We start from the raw sequence: 20,270 nt of genomic DNA on the forward strand, positions 1-20,270 counted from the left end.
AAGTGGAACTATATTCATTTTTAAAGACTACTTGGTTTTACATATATTTACCTGCCCTTAAAATATGCTTTAATTTACTAATAATGGCATCCCCAACGATCTGTTGAAGGATACAACTCTGAAATGATTCACTGTAATTAAGAGCTCCTTGCCCACACTTCATCACCACAGGCCTGAAGCCCCAGGGGCCAGCGTTTATTGCTACACAGATTGTGCCCATTCATAAAAGTTGAACATTTTACAATTATCAGATCTAAATAGGCGTCTTTATCAGGTGGCTTCATGTTTGGCACTTTTTCCCCTTACTCTGTCAAAACAGATGTTTTGTTTCTTTAGCTTATTCTCAATTTACAACAGATTGATGTACTTTGACAAAGTCTGAAAAACCTGGAACCCACCACTAGAAGGCTCAATTTTCCTTTAATACTTAAGGCAGGAAGGCAGATATGCCTGTGATGTCTAAAAACACAGAATAACATGATGCAGGGCGCTGCATCCTAAGGTCCTGTCCATCTCACTACCAGGATTCTAATTCTGGCAAAAGTAATTTGTTGTTTTTAGGGGAGGGCTAAAGTCAATCAACAAAACCACAGCTCTGCATCTTGGAACTGGAATGGACCTTAGCCACGAGCCATGGTGGGCAGAGCACAGCTTTGAGGGAAAAGCCCCAAGCTCCAGTTCAATTATGCCTCTTAATAGCTACCAAGCACGGCATTTGCCATGCTGACTTATTATCTGATTTGCTTGCAGTTTGGCCAATGGGAGCATTGACAGGAGATTGGAAGGGGGCAGGAGAAGAGTCAGGGCATTTGTCCTCCTTCTTTGCATCTTCTAAGATAGCCGCTGACCTTCCTTGGTGCCTCTAGTTCCCTCTGTAAAGGCCTAATAAGGATCCTTAGACTCAGCAAACTCTCCCCGTGTGTCCCTCCATCGTCACTGTGGTAGTGGCTTCTGGCTGCTACCTCCTGGCTTATCTTCAGATGTGTCTTGTGTTTGGGTCTCAGCAACTCCATTGCTCAACCCCTTCATTCCCCTCATTAAGTCCATTCTGTGCTAAATACTTGAGGGGGCTTCTGTGCTTCTGCTTAGACTCTAAATGCAAGCAATACTATTCTAAAAGTAAGGTATTATGCTTATAATCTTTTCTCATTTCCAGAAAATTTCCGTGTAGATAGGAACATACAAAGAGATGTAAATTATGGATTTAATGTGCTTAGAATGTAGGATATATATTCCAGAACTTTTTAAAAATTCCAATTTTCTAGTTTCAACTTGTTTCTGCATAATTTGTTTATACTTTTTCCTTAAAGTGAAACTTCAGGAAAATAGTTTTTTTTTTTTAATACAAGGTTCTTTTAGTTGGTTTATGTTAAGCAGATGTACTTTTTTTGTTTCATTTTTATTATTGTGCTTTGTGTTGTTGTTATTTTAACCAGATATGATCAGAATGCACCACAGGAACATTTTCATGTAGGAATCTGACCAGTTAAAACTATAAAGACATGAATTTATTTAAGACCTTCTTCATTTGTTTATCCAGGATATACCCTAAATGACATAGGTAATAGAAAGAATGACCATTCAATCAATGCTTTAATCTCCTAAGAGGAAGAAAATGAATCTAAACACAAAATGCATATATTATTTTCATTTAGTTTTAGGAAATAACTCTGTCTCACACTGATTGGAATAGACTCATTCTCTAAAACTATCTCCAATGTAAATATAGTCCCTTGGATTTTCATCAAAAACAAAGTTTGTTTAAGGATATAGAAACTTTCTAGGTTAATTGAAGACTAGAAATTTAGAGGAAATGCCTGGCTGTCTTTGCAAAGTTAAATCACAGCTTCTCTGAACTCCCTTCCTCTTATATTTAAACAACTGTGACTATTTACATGAAGCAAAAATATATTAAATTATTTATGCTTAAAGAATTTTGGGGTTTTTAGCTGGAAAGCAGTCCCTATTCAGTGACTGGGCAGAGTGATGCATAGATGAGGAAGGAAGAAGGCAGGCGTGGAACCTGGCCATTTGGCTTGAAACTGCTCTGTGGTGTGAGTTCCAACCTGATCCTCACCTCCACCTCAGAGCAGGAGCCCAGGCCCTGCCTGGGGTGGTCGTGAGGCATTACAGTCCACCAGCTGGATTGCCATTAGATCATGCTATACACCAAGTGTTTGTGTCCCCTCCCAAAATTCTTATATTAAATCTTAATACCATTCAGTGTGATGGTATTAAGAGGTGGGACCTTTGGGGGTGATTAGATCGTGCGGGTGAAGCCCTCATGAATTGGGTTTGTGCCCCAGAGAGTCCCTCCCCTCTGCCACCATATGAGGACACTGTGAGAAGATAGCTATGTATGAACTAGGAAGTGGGCCCTCACCATATACCAAATCTGTCAGCAACTTGACCTTGGACTTCCCAGACTCCAAATCTGCAGGAAGGATACAACTTGTATTTGCAGCAACACCATCGCAGTCAGACACTGCTACTGCCAAAACAGAGCCTAATTTCCTGCCCCATTTGAGAGTCAAGTCTTATCTCCAGTACAGTTAGTATTTTGTGCATTCTTTTCTGCAAAAAATGTTGACAGCAGGTAGCAAAATTATCAGACCTTCCTGGGCAGAATTAGAAATGAGATATGTTAGGTCATTACTGGATAATCCATAAGTAATTTTAAAAGTAGAGTCCAAACTAAAGTAGGTAAATTCTTAAGACATTTTAAAGATTTCATGAGGCCTGTAATAGCTAAGAGGTTTTGGACTGTGCAAACTCAGGTGGAACAAAATGAAAACTTGCACAACAAACATCTCCACTTCAAGCTTTATGCTGCCTTACTGAATCCTCCAGGAAGTCTGATGCCGCAGGTGTAACCCTGGGGACCAACTCCTCCTTCTTCCACGGCGAAGGCACCCAGGGGTCTTTGAACAGATTGTAAACAAAGATGAATTGGGGTGGTGTTGTTAATGAACAGGGGGCCTGGCCCTAAGCAGGGCTGCCTAGGGCCAGCTGGCAGGGTGTGGGTTCTTGACTTTGTGCAGGAAAGATTTCACAACAGGAATCCAAGTGACTATGAGGGTGTATTTATTAAAGCTGGGGACACTGAAACAAGGAAGAGGCTAGGGTAGAAGAAGCAACAAGAGCCTAGGCTGGGGTGCCTTAGCTCCCTGGGAGGTCGTACTGAAAAGAATCTTGGGGATAGGTTCAGGGGATTAGCCTGGAACAAGCTGCTGCTGCCCATTGCTCCCCTGATCGCAAGTCTTGTGGGGACCCTTAGAGTTGAAGAGATGCATGCTATGGGGGTAGAAGAGAGAGAAAGAAATGGTGCAGGCTGCTCCCCAGAGGGGGAGTACACTTACTGCTGGGTCTTTTGTCTTGAGGCTTTCATCTCTTCCTTGCAGGTGGGAATCTTAGGGAGGTCACAGGGGAGGGTTCAGTAGAATATTCATCAGTTTTCCAGGTGTGCCGGTTCAGGGTCATGGTCTCCACTGATTGGTCAGTGCCAGGGTTGGGGGGTTGGTAGTCGTTAGTCAGTGCATCTGGTCCTGGTTTCATACACCTGGTTCTGCTGCTCTTCTAGGCCTAAAGCTGAAATACAACTGAGGCCTAGATATCTCTAGAGAGGTGACCTTCTGTATCCGGCTGCAAATTGTTTGGCTAGTTTGTTCAACTATCTCAGTTTCCTGTTCCACTTGCCAAGAAGTTTTTGTAGCTTCTTACTATCCCTGTCTCAGTGTCAGCAAGTGGAATAGGTGACTGGTTATAAGAGAACTGATTTATGAACAAGACTCAAAATGGCATTGGGATTTGGCTCCGTGGGTGATATACACAGTGGGGAGTTTCCTCCAGCAGACTAACTCCAGCAGAGTTACCTTTCAAAGGACAGGAAGCAATAGAAGCAACAGCAGCAGGTAACTGAAGAAAGCTCACAGTGTGAGAGAAGCTGACAGTGTTGAAGATGAGACCCCTTGGATGCAAAACCAAAACACACATCCTACAGAGCTGGTGCCATCAGCCCAAAGCCAAGTTGACCAGGCATTCATGGGGACCTGGACTGGCTTGACGGATTAACTTTCTTCTGGTGGAAGGCAAGCATACCTCCTCCAGTGTCCTCTCAGAGCACAAGCAGAAAGGGCCTTGTTAAGAACAAAGGATACCAAACGAGGGAATTTTCAGAGAATGGCTAGTGCTCACCATCTAAGGTTAGCAGCCTCTGTGAGATGATGGTAGGGGAATGGAGAGACCCAGGATAATATATGAGTCAGAGAACCAGGAGTTCTATTCATTCACATTGTTTGGCACTTAAGGATTGCAAAATTGGCTAAATGTGGGGGATTTGTAGTTTGAAATTCTGGCCACATACATGTTGGGTAAACGTGAGAGAATGAAAAACCGGCAGAAACCGGAACGTGTTGTGTCATGTCTCCCGGCCCTTCTGCTCATTTAAAATCACGGAGGTTAAAAGTGATTTCTCTGGGTATAAAAAAAAACAAGATTAATTGACTGTACAACTAAGTTATTCTGGGCATTTCATCTAAGTATCCGAAGCGGAATTTAGACAAGTTGAGCAGATGAGATGGTGCTGGGCCTGCAGAGGAAAGGGAGTCCAGTGACGAGAAAGAGCAGTGTGTGTGTGTCCCCTTCACTCCCTCCCATAGTTAGTGTTTACCATCAAACCTCTCCCTGGAGGATTTACTTAAGCAGTGAACATTTATTGAGTTTCAACTATTTGCTCAGCAATAGACAAGGTCTGTGCTAGACTTGGGTTTATAATGGTTACATGATCCTTGACCTCCTGGACCTCATGGTTTAATGGGAGAAAAGAGACCTGTAAGAAACTAATTGTACTCTATTAGTTGCAAGTAGCTTTGGAGGCATTGAAGAGGGAGAATATTACTTTTATTGGATGGAGCTGAAACAGTCAAGAAGTTCTCCAAATAAGCACTGGTGCTTGAGCTTTATCAATGTAAATTTGTTCACCCAAAGGACTTACCCAAAGGGGAACAGTCTATTAAGAGTGGTATACAGAAGGCAGAGAGGAATGCAAGGATATAGTGCATCCAGTAACAGAAGACTATTTGTTCCAGGGAGAACATAGAGCATGCGTGGTGAGAGTGGAGGGTGGGGTGGCCAAGTCCTGAGGGCTGTGTGTCTTGCTCAGTAGCTGGAGCTTCTTCCTGCAGGTGATGGGGAGACAATGAAGGCTTTGATGCGGGAGACTGACAGGGGCAGATTCTGAAAGGCGCGTGAGGGTGAAAGGACAGCTCCAGGCAGCGAACAGAAGTCAAAGCAGGAGAAAAGCATTTCCGGGGGTCCCACAGCTGGGCAAGCCAGGCCCTTAAAGGTTTTTGTTTGTTTTGTTTTTTAAAAATATATGCCTCACAATAATCAATTGTACATATGTTTTCATAACTTTTTAATGAAGAATAAAGTAAGCGTAACAAACGTAAGCTCTGAAAAGCACACTTTGAACACATTTTTTTAGAAAGAGACTTAAAAACACTTATACTGATATTATTAATTTAGGTAAAAAACATTTTGTTAGGACATTAGGTTATAATGATATGTTGCATTTATAATCTTTAAAGCCTCATTTGATTATACAGTAGGCTTTTAAAAAGCAACAGGAAAAACAGGAAATAGAAAATAATTTGTTTTTGATAAAGGTACAAGCTACAGGAACACAGTAAGCCCTACTGAAATCTAATACTGAGCTTAAAGCATAAATGTGAGTAGATATAATAAAAGCATCTTAGTCCTTTCCCTGAAGCTTTTCCCCTTTACTGTACACAAACCAAATCCTTTAATTTCCCCTAATTTTCACAATAAGGGTGTTGATTAAAGGGATCCCTGTTTAAAATTATGCTTTAGTTATATGTCACATTATAGAAATTTACTTACTTTGAAAAGAAATAAAAAATGCTTTCAGAATTATTTTGCATCTTTTTAGAAACAGAGAAAATAGATAATCTATAAAATGGTGGGGTTTGACCCTGTTCAATTATTTTTAGAGGGGAAAAATGCCCAAAGCACATCCTAAATAGTGAATGTGTTTAGGCAATGATAAGGAATCAGTACAGGTACTTTACTGGAAATTACTCCCTCAGTTTGTGAAAACCAGTGATCCTGGTTTGTTCTCAAACTTTCATTTAGGTTTTTATGCCCTCTAGTGGATGTTTGGTACTTCTGCAGCTGTAAAATAATGCTGACATTTTTACAGCATCACCTTTGTGTGTTCAAAATGTTTATACCAACAATATATGACATTTATGTACTGCCTAAATATTCAAACCATAAGGGTTTAGCATTATTTGGGCCATACAACTTTTGATAATTTAATAAAAGCCCTCAAAACGTTCAGGAAAACGCCTATGAAATCAAGCTATTATAGAGTTCCCTAACCCACCTGAATTTTGTCAACGAATTCCTTAAGAGTCCATGGGCTACTGGCTAAGAACTGATAATTCACATGGAGGCGCCTATAGCTGCCCCTTTCATTGAGTAGATTTAAGATTGTTAATGCCGTGAACAAATGAAAAATATAATTTTTAAATAGTAGCCCAGAATTTGGCTTAGATTTAAAGAAACAAGAGAGAATACTGAATGCTTTAAATAAATATATATTCAATATAATCCAAAAAAATATCTCAAGCTTTCAATACAAGTAAGGTAAGATAGTGATTGATCCTATAGGCAAGAGAGGTAGAGACAAAATCAAGGCAGCTTTTTAAGCAAACATTAATTTTTAAATGTCCAATAGAAATCTATTATCAAAGTAATACCAGGGCCCCTCTGGCAAACAAGTTCTGTACCACAAGCAAGCATTATATAGCAACACTCCAAAAAAAGTCATGTGCTATTTGCCAATATTGCAGCTACTGTAAAAATTATCTACCCATCTATGATCTTTCTAGAATATCAAGTTGATAGCAGAAAAAAACCCATGGATAACATAGTTACTGAGACCCTAAGGGATGGAATTATTAATTGAGAAGTGATCCAGCTTACAGGTCAGAAGAAATTATCTCTGAGACCTCTCAGAGTAGCAGTCAGGTCTAGGAGAGAAATTCCAACGCAGCATCGGTAATCACAACACACACACGCAGTCAGCGAAGGACATTATTGTCCGCATCACTTTCATCTAATTTTTTAAGGACTCAGCCTTAGTCTGAGCTGCTGTAACAAAATCCCACAGACTTGGTAGTTCATAAACAGTAGAAATGTGTTCCTCATAGTTCTGGAGGTTGACAAGTGCAAGATCAAGTGCCAGCAGATTTGCGGTGGTGGATGGTGAGTGCTGGTTTCCTGGCTAGTAGACCTTCTTCACTGTGTCCTCAGATGGCGGAAGGGGCTAGGCAGCTCTGTAAGGTCTCTTTTATAAGAGCACTAATCCCATTCGTGAGGGCTCTGTTCTCATGACCTGATCACCACCCGAAGGCCCCCCCTCCTAAAATCATCACATCAAGCATTAGGATTTCAACATGTGAATTTGGGAGAGACACATTCAGACAGATCATAGCAGAAACCTGTTTTTCAAGTACATCCTCAAATACTGGTCCATGTCCCATATGAAGTTGTTGAGTTTTTTTTATAAACTAATGCATTTGGCAGCATATGAGCAACAGTTGCCAGGGCGCCAAGGTTGACCGAATGAGTGGACAGGAAAAAAAACTAATACAGTAGTTGAAATACAGACAGTATTTATTGAACCAGTGCCTGCCCTATACAACGGATAGGGGCCTCCTAGACTTCTGTGCAGCTGTACAGGATCTATTCACTCTATTCCTTACATCTAGAAATTTAAGACTTTTTCATTGTTAAAAAAGAAAAAGGGAGACTAAGAGATTGAATTACAGTAAGCACTGAAGTTTATTTTCAAATCAGCATTTCCTCCCTGTTATATGAAGATCTTTTCTATTTTCATGATTGTTTATAAAATACATGATGGTTTTTGTTTCCTCTGTCAATGTCCATGGGAAATAGTTTCACAAAAAGCAAGTCGTGACTGAGCTGGGGAGGTTTGCCCTGGGTAACATTTCTACTTTACCAAGTGAGCATATATTTATATTCTTCAAATAAGAAGAGAAGAGAAAATAGGAATTGTATGAATAGGACCAGGAAGCCAGCAGTACTGTGTTCAAACACTATTGAGAAACTTCATGGAAATATTTTTCTATTTGAGATCTAAAGACAGCCAGGCTCTAGTCATATGATTTCTGGAGAAATGAAAAGAGGGAAAAATTGAATGAACATTAATAAAATTGGGTTTATAATGTATTTTTTTAATTGTGCACACTTTTCAACCTATTTCAGTATTACTTGATAAATTAGGAAGATGGATGAATGAATAGATAGATGACAGACAGACAGATAAAAAGGTTCATCCTACTTATTTGTAGCACCAAGTGCATGTCCGAAATTAAGTACTTTGCATGAAACTTTGATATAATATTTGAGGTTAAAATCCTCAAAAAACAATGGAATTTCTTCTAAGGAATTGGTCCTCCATTCAATATGATTTTTAACAAATGCTAAAAAATTGTAATTATAGCCAAGTACTTAGGGGCAGTATATGAAAATTGACATTTACCATTTTGATGGAATGACACATTGTACCACATTGTACCTTTTAACTGATGTGAGGAGGAAAGGGAGCACGAAACATGAGGTTTGACAGTGCCCAGGGTGAAAAGGATCAAAAGGAGACCAGAGTTGCTCTATACGTGATATAAGAGAAAGAGGGCACATTGAGAAAAAGCAGAGGAAAGTAGAAGCATGGGGAAAGCTTGTCTTCGATAAACAACGTTCAAGCCTGCTCGTTTTTCTTATGTACGACTTCTTGGTAGTTATTCTTTTATATTATGCTATCCTCTCTCCTGTTTTCTTCTGTCTTTTAAGAATTCAATATTTATCTTATTTGACCTTAAAAGATGCTACAGCCTTTAAATCATTTTTATTTAAATATTTTTAAATGTTTCTATGAAAACAAACTACATCATATAATATTTTAGTGTAACTCTTTGGAAAATAGATTTTTGAAGACGGTAGACATAATATTAAAGTCTGGAAAAAAAACCAGAAGGAACAGAATATATAATATTGCTGGGCTTGGCATAAATCTAAGAATAAGGAGTCAGGAAAAAATGCAGTGTGTGTTTATCTGACATATAAAAAATAAAATACCAACCAGCACACAAGTTGCCTAAGATAGAAGTAATCATTAAAAGATGACAGTATCGTAGGCAATGTTTTATTAAATGATCATTTAGTAAAAATCAGTGTCACTTCTCATTATAAAGCTTTCTATTCTAAGTCTTTCCTCCACTGAGTTTCAGAGTGATATGACACCTGAGGTATATAATGACATTTTGCTTCTTACTAAGTGTTTGAATACTAGTTAAAAGGTCCTTTGTCAAACAAAAGAAAGCAGCTGGTTTTGCCAGAGAGAGAGATATTCCACATCCCAAGCAGATTCCATGCCCAGTTTCATCTTCACAGATAAAAATTCCCTGCTTGCATTTCTCAAGGTCATTCCTAAGAAGATAATAGACAAAATGGACACCGTAAGAACATAAGCAAATCACATTGTATATTTCCCATGATTCTCCAACATATTCAAACTAGTAAAATATGCTTAAAGTATTACAAGTATCAACAGCAGCCCAATCTTAAAAAGGGGAGGAGAGCAGGGAGAAAAACCAAAAGGGCGACATATACGGAAACAGCGGGTGTGTGGGAAGAGGCAGCAGGTGGGGCTTGGGAATCAGGCCAGGGCTCAGGGTCTCACTACCAACGATCCCAGGACAGCCTGGACGGCCTCAAACACCCCGCCCTTCCCCTTCCCTGGTGCCCTCTCACCATCTCTGCCTCTGCCTTAGCCTCACAGCAGCAGAGCCTTAAAGACCTTCCTAACTTGCTCTAAGGTGAGAAAGCTCTGGCCGGCTACCCTAGAGTAAAAAGATAAGAGAAGATGTCTCGACCAATGAGCAAGTTCTTCTCCCTTCCTCTTTCCACCATAATCCCTGTGGTGCTGACCCGTCATCTCCAGTGCTCCTCTTGGCTTTCTTGATTGTGAAGAAATTTTTGGTAACAGAACAAAGATGGTTGAGGTAAATAATAACTATAATTGCATTTGATGCAAATTAGCATAGCTTTATGACATCAAACCACCCTTACTTAAGTACTATCTGTTACCTTTTTTCCTTCATGGATCCTTCTAGGCTGTGAATTTGCTGCCTTTCAGCAAGCTGGTTCATATCCTTACTTTCTACCATGTCATCCCAAAACAAACAAAATATTTCATTATATTCATTGTTTTCCCTTCTGAATAACAAGTGCATGGTCTGCTTCATTTATTTGTATTATAATCTCTGTTTACATTCAAAAAGGATCTGCAATGATTTTTTTCTCTAGTTGAATCCCCAGGCACTGCATCAAAAATTGCTTTTCCAGAGAAACCTGCTCCTTCAGTTGGCCCAGAATCCCTCTGACCAAATCCCTCAGAATTAATTTTCTCCCTTCATTTAGCTGCAGCCCTTCCGAGTGCCTAAATCTCCCCTCATTACGCACACGCGCACCACCACTTGCTACCTGAACTTACCAGTCTTCTGTCTTCTTAATGTCTTATTGAGCTTTGGGTCTATACCAAACAGTTAAGCTCTTAATTTTAATGATTACAAGTATGCTGGCCTGGTCTACTCTATGACATAGTGAGCCTAGTATACAAAACAACAAAGAAGAGTTAACAAATACTAATTTTTTTAAATGTCTTTTTTTAATGTTTTATTGTTTATGCTATTACAATTGTCCAATATTCCCCCTTCACACCCCTCCACCCAGCCCGCTCCCCACTTCCACAGTCAATCCCCACACTGTTGTCCACGTCCATGGGTCCTTCAGGTATGTTCTTTGCCTAGTCCCTTCACCTTCGTAGAGAGGGGCAGAAAAGAATATATCTGACGGATTGATATAGCTATTTTATTTTACATATTTGTATTTTTAAAAGCTTATTTTAATTACGTAGAATCAGTGCTTATCTCCTCTGACCATAACAAATAGTTGAGTTTAATTTACTTTCTCTTTTGAGAAACATTTTCTAGATCCTGATTGACAGATATTAAAATAAATTTTAAAAGCTTTTGGAAAACTGCTTATATGTGTGCACATCCAGGGGTATATGTGTGCACATCCAGGGGTATATGTGTGTTTTAGACTTCTCCAGGGCCTGCTGAATAACCAGGGCAAAGGGAAAGATGTTTCTAAAATAGGGCTGGGCACTCAGTGTGAACTGTGGTGAACACAGAAATTGATTCATGCGCACACAGCATTACATAAAAAAAGATCTTCCAATCCTACTGCCGTATCTCTACAGCAGAAAGTTTTCAAGCCTTTCTTGCTCACCTTATAAATTCCTTTCATAATCAGATTATACATGAACATAATAAAACTGTAGCTCAGCTCCCCCAGTGGACTACAAAAAGTCACCATGTTTCATATGGACACAGCACTCCAGCTCTCAGGTAAAATACATTTTGCTATAAATTAGACTGTCATCCTGATGCCAAAACCTTGTGGAAATTTTAGTTATGGTGAATTAGCCTAACTGCCGATCACTCATAAGCACTGACAAGAACAAGTACGTGGGCTTTCTAAGCAGGGGCCCGGAGCCTCGCATGCGGTCACCAAAGTAGTGCCAGTCAGCACAGCCTGCTGTCACTCTTACTGGCCTTTCCTTGACTAATTCCTCAGCAACTTCCATCTCCATATTGACACACAAACGTTTTCCCACAAAACAGTGATGATTTTCCTACATCATCCCTCAAGATATAAGGTCTCCCCAAATACTTCCAAAGCCCCCTTGAGTCTGGATTGCAATACCTGAGCACCTCAGAGCCCTGTTTCTAGGACTAAACTCTCAAAGAGCTGAAGACCCCAGAGGCCCGCAGTGAGCAGGGAGCAGTTGGAGCTGTACTGCTGCAGCTGGGTAGCTTCTGCACTAATATGATCGAAAGATTTCCTTCTTGCCCTCACCCCTAGCAATGAACGCTTAGGAGAACTCTATATAGGTAAGGTAGGGAAAATGTAGCAATGTAGCATTCAGCTAATATTTACTAAAAGCCTACTTTGTGCTGAGACACAAAATAAAGCAGCTCCTGGTTATATTCTAATGCTGGCAGGGCAGGTAGGGAGTTACTAAATAAATACATTAAAATGTTATTAAATATCATGTGTTTAGTACTGTGAAGGTAATCAAATGGGAAAATTATGAAGAGAGAATAAGACCACTATGGATAAGATGGCCAGAAAATAACTTCTCGAATAGAGATCTCTAAGGCTCAACCCGAATAATGATGATCTGGGGGCTGTACATGTGACAGAAAGACAGATGGCCCATGTGACCGGAGAGCAGTGAGTTTTGTAGAGGGTGGTGTGAGGAATTAAGTGACATAGGCCCTCAGAGACAAAAGCGAGGAATTTGGATTTATTTCCATTTCAAGTCTATTAGAAAGTAAAGCAAAGTAGCAACAGTCCAATCTCTATTTTTAAAACCACAAACTCCAGTTACTATGCTGGCATGAATTTTAACACAGTAAATGTGAAAAAGCAAGTTCAAGGTTAAGAAGCTGTATCCATGGCTCTGGCAAGCAATGAGGGCTTGGGTGGTGGGAAAATGGAGGCTGAGGAAAGAGAACCGAAAGGACATAGCCTTGTTTGGTCAGAGACAAGACTAGCTGGGGGACCAAGGATTGGGTGGATGTTTCAATTTTGACAGACAATTGGGTGGTTTGAGGTTCCATTTAATTAGAGGTGATAGACCAGATAGAAGGAACAAATTTGAGAAGAGCAGAGGAAACTAGGTAAATGAAGGTACTTTTGGCAAATTTAAATCTTAATTGGCTCTTAAACATCCAGAGGCAGGAATTTGCAGACCAGACCACTGAAAATATGAGTCTGATTTTCAAGATAGACATCTGAGCTATTGATGTAAATTAGTTGTCATCAGCATATGTGAAGCCAGAAAAGACACCTGCGTTGTTCAGGGTGCCTGTCACCACCAAACCCAATAAGCAGATACAAGGATTGAATCTTTATGGGCACTTTATTCGGACGGCCAGCAATCTGAGAAGATGGTGGGTTCATACCCTAACAGACCATCTTCCTTTTTCTTTCCAGGCCAGACTTTTTATAACAGGGAATAAACAAGATGTGGTGAGGGGTTTTCAAATTCAGGGAGGATTAGGTAGAAGAAACTGCAACATTCCTGTCCTGGGCAGCTACCTCTTCCTAGCAGTGGGTGGTTATCTGCTGTGGGTGGGCGGTCTTCTGCTGCTCCCTGAAACACAAAGGCCGGGATGCCTCCACTTGTCCCCAGGCGGTAATCTTTAGCAGTTCCCCAAGAGGTCAGCTATTTTCCCAGGAGCCAGGGTGGGCCCTATCTATTCTGTAGTTTCTGAAACAAAAGCTTTAACATATGTATTACTTGCTAGGCCTATAACTTTTTACCTTAAACTAAAATTTTCCAACTCTTGAGCCCCTTATCATATGGACAGTCGTTTTAAGCCACAAGGTTGGATAAAATCACATAAGAAAAGGGTTTACATGGAGAAGATAAGAGGACTCCAGTTTGAGACATAATTATCTCAAGATTTAGAAATTAGCTAAGGAAAAAGGAGCCAGAAATAAGATAGCGAAGTAGCCAATGAGATAAAAGCACCACTGAGGAAATTTTCTAATAAATACTGAAGCCAACAAAACATGTTTCAAAGAGAGAGAAGTCAACTAACCAAATACAAATGAGAGATTGAGTAACATTATCATGTCTTTGGATTTCACAAGTGAAGGTTAATGAGACCTTGGAGAGTTTATTTTTAAGTGATTATACCTGATAAAGGAATGCAATGTTCTAATATTTTCTACTTAAATTTTATATCTAATCCAATGTTGAAAAAAATTAAGTAGAAAAGTGTGTTATTCAGACTATAAAATTCAGCATAGAAATATTTATGATTAAATAAATGTAAATAACTATGCCATGTTATAGAAAGGACAAATTGAAGACCTATCATTAAATCATCTGTTTTAAAGTATTTTCCAATTAAAAAGATTTCTAATGTTAAAATTAATTTTAGAATGCAAGGTTAAAAGGTAATTTTTATATTCATATATTTGTAACTTCTGGTTTATTAAAATTTCAAGCCATATATATTTCAGTCATGACGTAGAGATAGATTGCTCTAAAATATCATTTGACTTAAAGCAAAAAGCTATTTGCAGCAGGTGGAAATAACTAACTTCCTGTGACTTAAAACAATTTTTTTCTCTAACCCAGGTACGGTGACATGGTACCAAAAACCATAGCAGGAAAGATTTTTGGATCCATCTGCTCACTGAGTGGGGTCTTGGTCATTGCTCTGCCTGTGCCAGTAATTGTATCCAACTTCAGCCGGATCTACCACCAAAATCAACGAGCAGACAAACGGAGAGCACAAAAGGTGTGTATTCAGCTCTGAGTAACCATTTAGCATCTCCCGCCTCTCACAGTGAGCTTGAAAATCCATCACTGGCTGTTCAGTGTTCCAGACCCATCCAATAGTTATATCAGTCAGCACAAGCTAGGCTATACTACAGCAAAAGAACCTTAATATCTCAGTGGCTTTAACACAAGAAGGAATATTTCTCAATCACGTTACAAGTCAATTACAGATCCAGTGATGGAAACTCCATCTTGACAGTGTACTTCTGCAATCATTCAAACAGAAGTAAAAGCACATGATGAATCACAAACCGGCTCCTAAAGCCTCCTGCTGGAAGTGGGCCAAGTCATTTCCATCTCAACTGGATTAGCCAAAGCAAGTCACTTAGCCACGTGTAACTTCAAAGTGGAAAGGGAAATACAATACCACTGTACAACCAGAGGCAGAAAGGGAGAAATATGTAGAGAACAACAGTAACGACAGTAGCAAGATCAAAGATGGGTTCTTGGCAAATATTGTTAGAATCAGATTTCTAGACTCATTTCACCTCTGTCCACTAGGGGTCAAGTGGGTTCCAGCAGACAAAGGCTACTACAGGACACCAAAATGTGCCTTGGTTATTTTACAGATTTGACACAGAAGGTAGGAAAAATCTGATCACTTGTAGCTGAGTTCTATACCTGGCCCGGCAGTTTACTGTTTCTCTGAACTTCACATCAGTTAATTAAACCCTCGAAGATTAGCATGGAGCATGCTCATCGGCAAAGTGGGAAAAACAATACCAGTCTCACAATGAGACTGAGATTATATTCAAATGTATATAAATCTACATAAGCATTTTATAATACTAACACCTTAAACATTTACTAATGGCTTCTAATGTGCCAGGGATTGGTTTAATGTTTTTCAAAAAATAATTTATAAAATTTTACAAGCGTAGGAGTTAGTTACCCAAATTATTCCTATTATGTGGATAAGAATTCTAAAGTACACGAAATTGAGAAATCCTAAGGTCACATACCTAATAAATTGGAGGACCATCATTCAGTTTAATCCAAGCCAATCAGGCTACCACATTCGTACACTTAGACACAATGGTAGACCACCTCTCAAAAACTGACTACATGTTAGAACCCTTCCCCATTCTTTGTCAAAATAGTCACCTTGAGAACCAGGACCCTTGTTGCTAACAAATAATTTTGCAAATCTCTTTTGTAATTTCCTTAGTGCTATAGTGCTAGATTTCCACTATTCTTTACAAACACTATATCTTTGTCCTTTAAGGATAGATTCACTTTCTGTAATATCCAAAAACCATTCATAACCATGACCAAAATAGATGCACAACCTGGGAATGTGTGTAACATCAAAAATCGTGAGAGATTTTTTTGCAGTTTAGAACTGAATGTGTAGGTAATTCCAGAACAGGATTTTAAATATGCCTTTGAACAATGTCAGTCTCTTTAGTAAAGTATAAAATCTCATAAAGTGACTCTTTGGATAGTTCAAATTCATCATTATAGTCACATAGTATATTGTTCAGAGACCTCGTTCATGTCCATTGTCAGAGATCCTCTTCCTCTACAAGTCATTCTTCAAATTTCTAGTTTGCTTTACAGAATCTCCCATCTTCTGACAAGTATCTAAACTTTAACTAATTATTGTAGAACATGGTAATAAACAGTCCAGTTGCTATGAATAGATGGACTGGATACTCCAATGCACAGGGAGCCTTAGGAAAGGTGCCCTCTGGGCAGTTGTAGACTTCTGCAGGGCACAATTTCGGCCAGAGAACATGGACGGATTTTCCACCAGGGCCTTTCATGCACCTCAGCCCTGGCTCTGGGTGCCCTTGAAAAACCCTTCTTCTGAGCACTCAAGTATGTTGTTTATGATGACTGAAATCTTACAAAAGCCTGAGTTCCCCACTACCCACCAATCTCTGTGCTAGAAATTGCTTCTTTAATAAAAGAACTAACCATAAATAATTTTTTCAAGGCTGATGAAAGTTACCTATATGAAAACTGTAGGAACTACAAATCTGATTTCCAAATAAACCCATCTCCAAAATATTGGGTTAGCCAAAAAGCCCATTTAGTTTTTCTTCCTGTAAAATAAAAGACATATTTTTCATTTTCACCAATAACTTCATTGATTTCAATATTTTGAATATGTGGCTATCTCCCATATGGTAAAACATTGATTGTTTTCAATTAATGTCTCAATTTGATCACTATACATATTGACTGGTCTACCTGACCATGGAGCATCATCCAGTGAGAAATCTCTAGCATGAAACTTCACAAACAACTTTTGATACATTCGATCAGTCACAGCTTTTTCTCCATACACTGCACATATTTTTTTACTTCAGCCACGTTTTTACCTTTCTTGCAATAATAAAGCCTAATATGCAAAAAATGTTGCATACTTTCTTCCATCTTCAATAGTAAAATGATACACAAAAACTCATCAGTTTTGCTGTGTTTTTTAATGCACACTGATATGACAGCTGTCACAATACAATCTAACAAAATTGCATCTAATGAAGTTAAAGACAATGAAATGCTACTAGAGTTATCTTATGGAAAAAAACAGACAAAGTTTTTGGCCAACCTAATATATGAGGTCTGTCTGGAAAAAGTCCAGCCATTGTTAATATAATGAGAGCAATTGGGGCAACATAAATATAACCTGACAGCTAAGGAGAGTGACTGGCATGCACATGCATGAAAAATGACAACTTCACTGTACCAGTCAATGGGAGCAGTAGATGCCATTGAGTGAGCATGGTTACTGTGTGGCTGTCACATTCAAAATGACTGAGCGAGTAGAGCAACGAATCTGCATCAAATTTTGCATTAAGCTTGAACATTCCTCCGTGGAAACTATTCAGATGATTCAGAAGGCTGCAGCTATGGGCAACTGGTGATTGGCAGCTTCATCATGAAAACATGCCCACTCATGCATCACGTCTTGTGTAGAGATTTTTGGAGAAACATCAAATCACCCAGGTGACTCAGCCCTCTCCCTCTCAGCTCAGATTTGGTGCCCTGCAACTTCTGGCTTTTCCCAAGACTAAAATCACCTTTGAAAGGGAAGAGATTTTAGACCATCAATGAGATTCAGGAAAATACAACAGGGCAGCTAATGGCAATTGAGAGAATTGTGTTGGGACCTAAGGTGCCTACTTTGAAAGGGACTGAGGTGTCATTGTCCTATGTACAATGTTTCTTGTACCTTGTATCTTCTTCAATAAATGTCTCTATTTTTTACATATTATGTGGCTGGATACCTTCTGCACAAAACTTGTATGTACTTTTTTCAGACTTTGACATGTGCAAAAGTGAATCAACAAAGAAAATCTTAGAATATATTAGAAGCCATTTTTGCCTACAGAATTTTAGAATAAAAATTTTTTTAATGTAATATAAATAAATACACCAAATCGAAAAGCGTATTTTATTAGTGCTTTTCATATTTTTAAAATATCTTCTATTCTAAGTGTCTGCCACAAAGCAGTGAGTTTTGAATATCATGACTACCAGAAAAATTGGCAATGTAAAGCCAAATATAATAACCTGGTGTGATATGTCTAATAAATAGTCTGTAAACAATAAACTGAACATAGTCATCTGAGAAGGAGCAGTGGATATGGAACTAAGTAAGTTACAAAGGGATACTTCCCATTTACCTTCCCAAGAGATTAAAAAAAAAAAAAGACTAAGTGTTCAGTAGGCTAAGATAGTTTGATTTAACTGGAACTGGATGATTTGACAAATAACAAAGTTATGCAAAAATAACCAGCTAGTTCAACCAAGCAAGGAGTCCTTAGTAAAAACATCAATCAAGCAGAATAATAAGTAGTATTTCAAAATGATTTTCAGATCAGATTTTGTGGTGTTTAGTCCCAGTTCACCTCCAAGCTCAAGCAAAAACGTGAAATATACACAATAGGCATTTGAGAACACCCCATCTTCACTCAGGCATACTTTCCCTCTTCGAGGTTCTTCCCACTAGCAAGGACTCTTGCTTTCACTGACTACTCCCACCCTTTAAGGGAATGCATTTACCCCACTTCTACGAGTCCTTGATAAATTCTTAAGAAAACACTGACATGTGAGTGAATACAGACCAAAACTATAATATCCCTCCCTGACCCCATTGTCATTACATTTTAAAATATTTATTTATTCACTCAGTTATTCAATAAACATTTATTGAATAGAATATGTTAGCCACAGCGAAGCTAAGTTAATGCAATGTCAAGGGCTGATATTTTGAAGCAAATAACTTACCCTGTTTTAAAATACAAATCACACCACATACTCATCTGCATACTTACAAGGCTAACTGGTGAGTAATTATTATGCATAATAGTGATAGTGATTATGATTATAATTTAATAATGCTAATTGTAACAACAACAACCCTCTCTAGAGTTTTTAATATGTCCCAGGTGCTTTATATCTGTTATGTATAATTTCACAATTAACTTACAAGGGGAGTGTTATTATTTCCATTTTACAAATGACTAGCTCATGCTCACACACCTATTGATTAAAATCTAAAACAAGAAAATTCTGGCATTATCAGAACTATGAATCTTTTTTTCTCTGATACCTGCCTACATCCTACTTCAGCCCTCCCCCGCCCCTCTTGTTGCTCTCTCATTCCACTGCCCTTTCCTCTGAGCCTCTCATTGTCCCTCCCCTTGAGTCCAGGCCTGCCTCAGCCCAGACCTGCCACCTCCAGCAATAACCATGCTCTAGACCTAGGAATCTTGCACTTTCTCCACTGGCTTCCTTCCTCTTATTTTGTTATTATTTGGCACTAACTTGTCTCATTTCTACAGTAGTAATTTTCCTAAAAAAAAGAAAGAAAGAAAGAAAGAAAGAAAGAAAGACTCCAATAAATTCCCTAAATTTTTAAAAACTGGTAAAGTTTAATATGCTACCTCCACATGAGGCATTTTACTAAACCTTAAACGAAAGTTACAAGTGTCAGTAAAATTTCCTGCATACATGGTACAGGAAGGGCAGTATGTGGTCTGATATTCCAGAAGTAAGGAACTGCCTGAGATGACAAGGGAGAAAGCCTTCCCTGTCTCACCAGGCTGCCTAGGATACCTTTTTCAAAATTATTGAAAACAGTTTGTGATTTGGTAAGAAGAGTGTCTAATATGATGCTTCTCAATCCACATGACATCTCATTTAGAAGACGGAACCCACTTAAGGAAGTTGCTAACTCAGTGGTTTCGGGCTTATACATCTTTCTCTGATTGGCATTCTAGCTTCTGTTCCAGAGAATACATTGTAGAGTCTATATAATATAATTTGGTACAATTGAAAAACAATCAGTGCGCTAAAAACCACTGCACATTAGCTTCCTAATGCTCCACAACACAGACGCTCCGTGCCCCCTCCGCGTGAGAAACATTGCGCACTCTGTCCCCCTTTCATCTGCGACGGCGTCCACGACCTGAGCTGCTCAAGGACTCTGACCCCACAGAAACCTGCTCGCCCTCTCGGGACTTCCCAGGCTTTTCTTGACCATGGAACCAGTTTGCTTCTTTCAGTTAGTTTTTATTTTACCTATAACACTTACTAGTTTTATGGACCCAACTGAAAAACCCTGCCAAGTTTAGAGACTTAAGAACAAAATTGAATTTATGAAGACAATTAGTTTTCTCCTAACACCATCAATATTTGTCAAGACAGATAAAAAAATTTGAAAATAGCTGCAAAGGTATTTTTATACTGACCATATACACCTTATTTTAATTGAATTTTGGGA

The 20,270-nt window shown here is 38.9% G+C and overlaps 1 protein-coding gene and 1 long non-coding RNA gene across 2 annotated transcripts in view; one reads left to right on the forward strand and one right to left on the reverse strand.

Moving 5' to 3' along the window:
• LOC123479214 (uncharacterized) overlaps nucleotides 1-7,274 on the reverse strand; it is a 42,715-nt gene extending 35,441 nt beyond the window's left edge. The window contains exon 1 of the long non-coding RNA XR_006654751.2: nucleotides 7,009-7,274. This is a non-coding gene — a long non-coding RNA (uncharacterized lncRNA). The remainder of the gene's footprint in view (nucleotides 1-7,008) is intronic.
• The window catches only part of KCND2 (potassium voltage-gated channel subfamily D member 2), a 530,951-nt gene that overhangs the window by 497,151 nt on the left and 13,530 nt on the right, over nucleotides 1-20,270 (forward strand). The window contains exon 3 of the mRNA XM_024555098.3: nucleotides 14,330-14,492. Coding sequence (XP_024410866.1) covers nucleotides 14,330-14,492 — 163 coding nt within the window. The remainder of the gene's footprint in view (nucleotides 1-14,329; nucleotides 14,493-20,270) is intronic.

The sequence above is a fragment of the Desmodus rotundus genome, chromosome 6 (genome assembly GCF_022682495.2).
Source record: "Desmodus rotundus isolate HL8 chromosome 6, HLdesRot8A.1, whole genome shotgun sequence".
Lineage (NCBI taxonomy): Eukaryota > Metazoa > Chordata > Mammalia > Chiroptera > Phyllostomidae > Desmodus > Desmodus rotundus.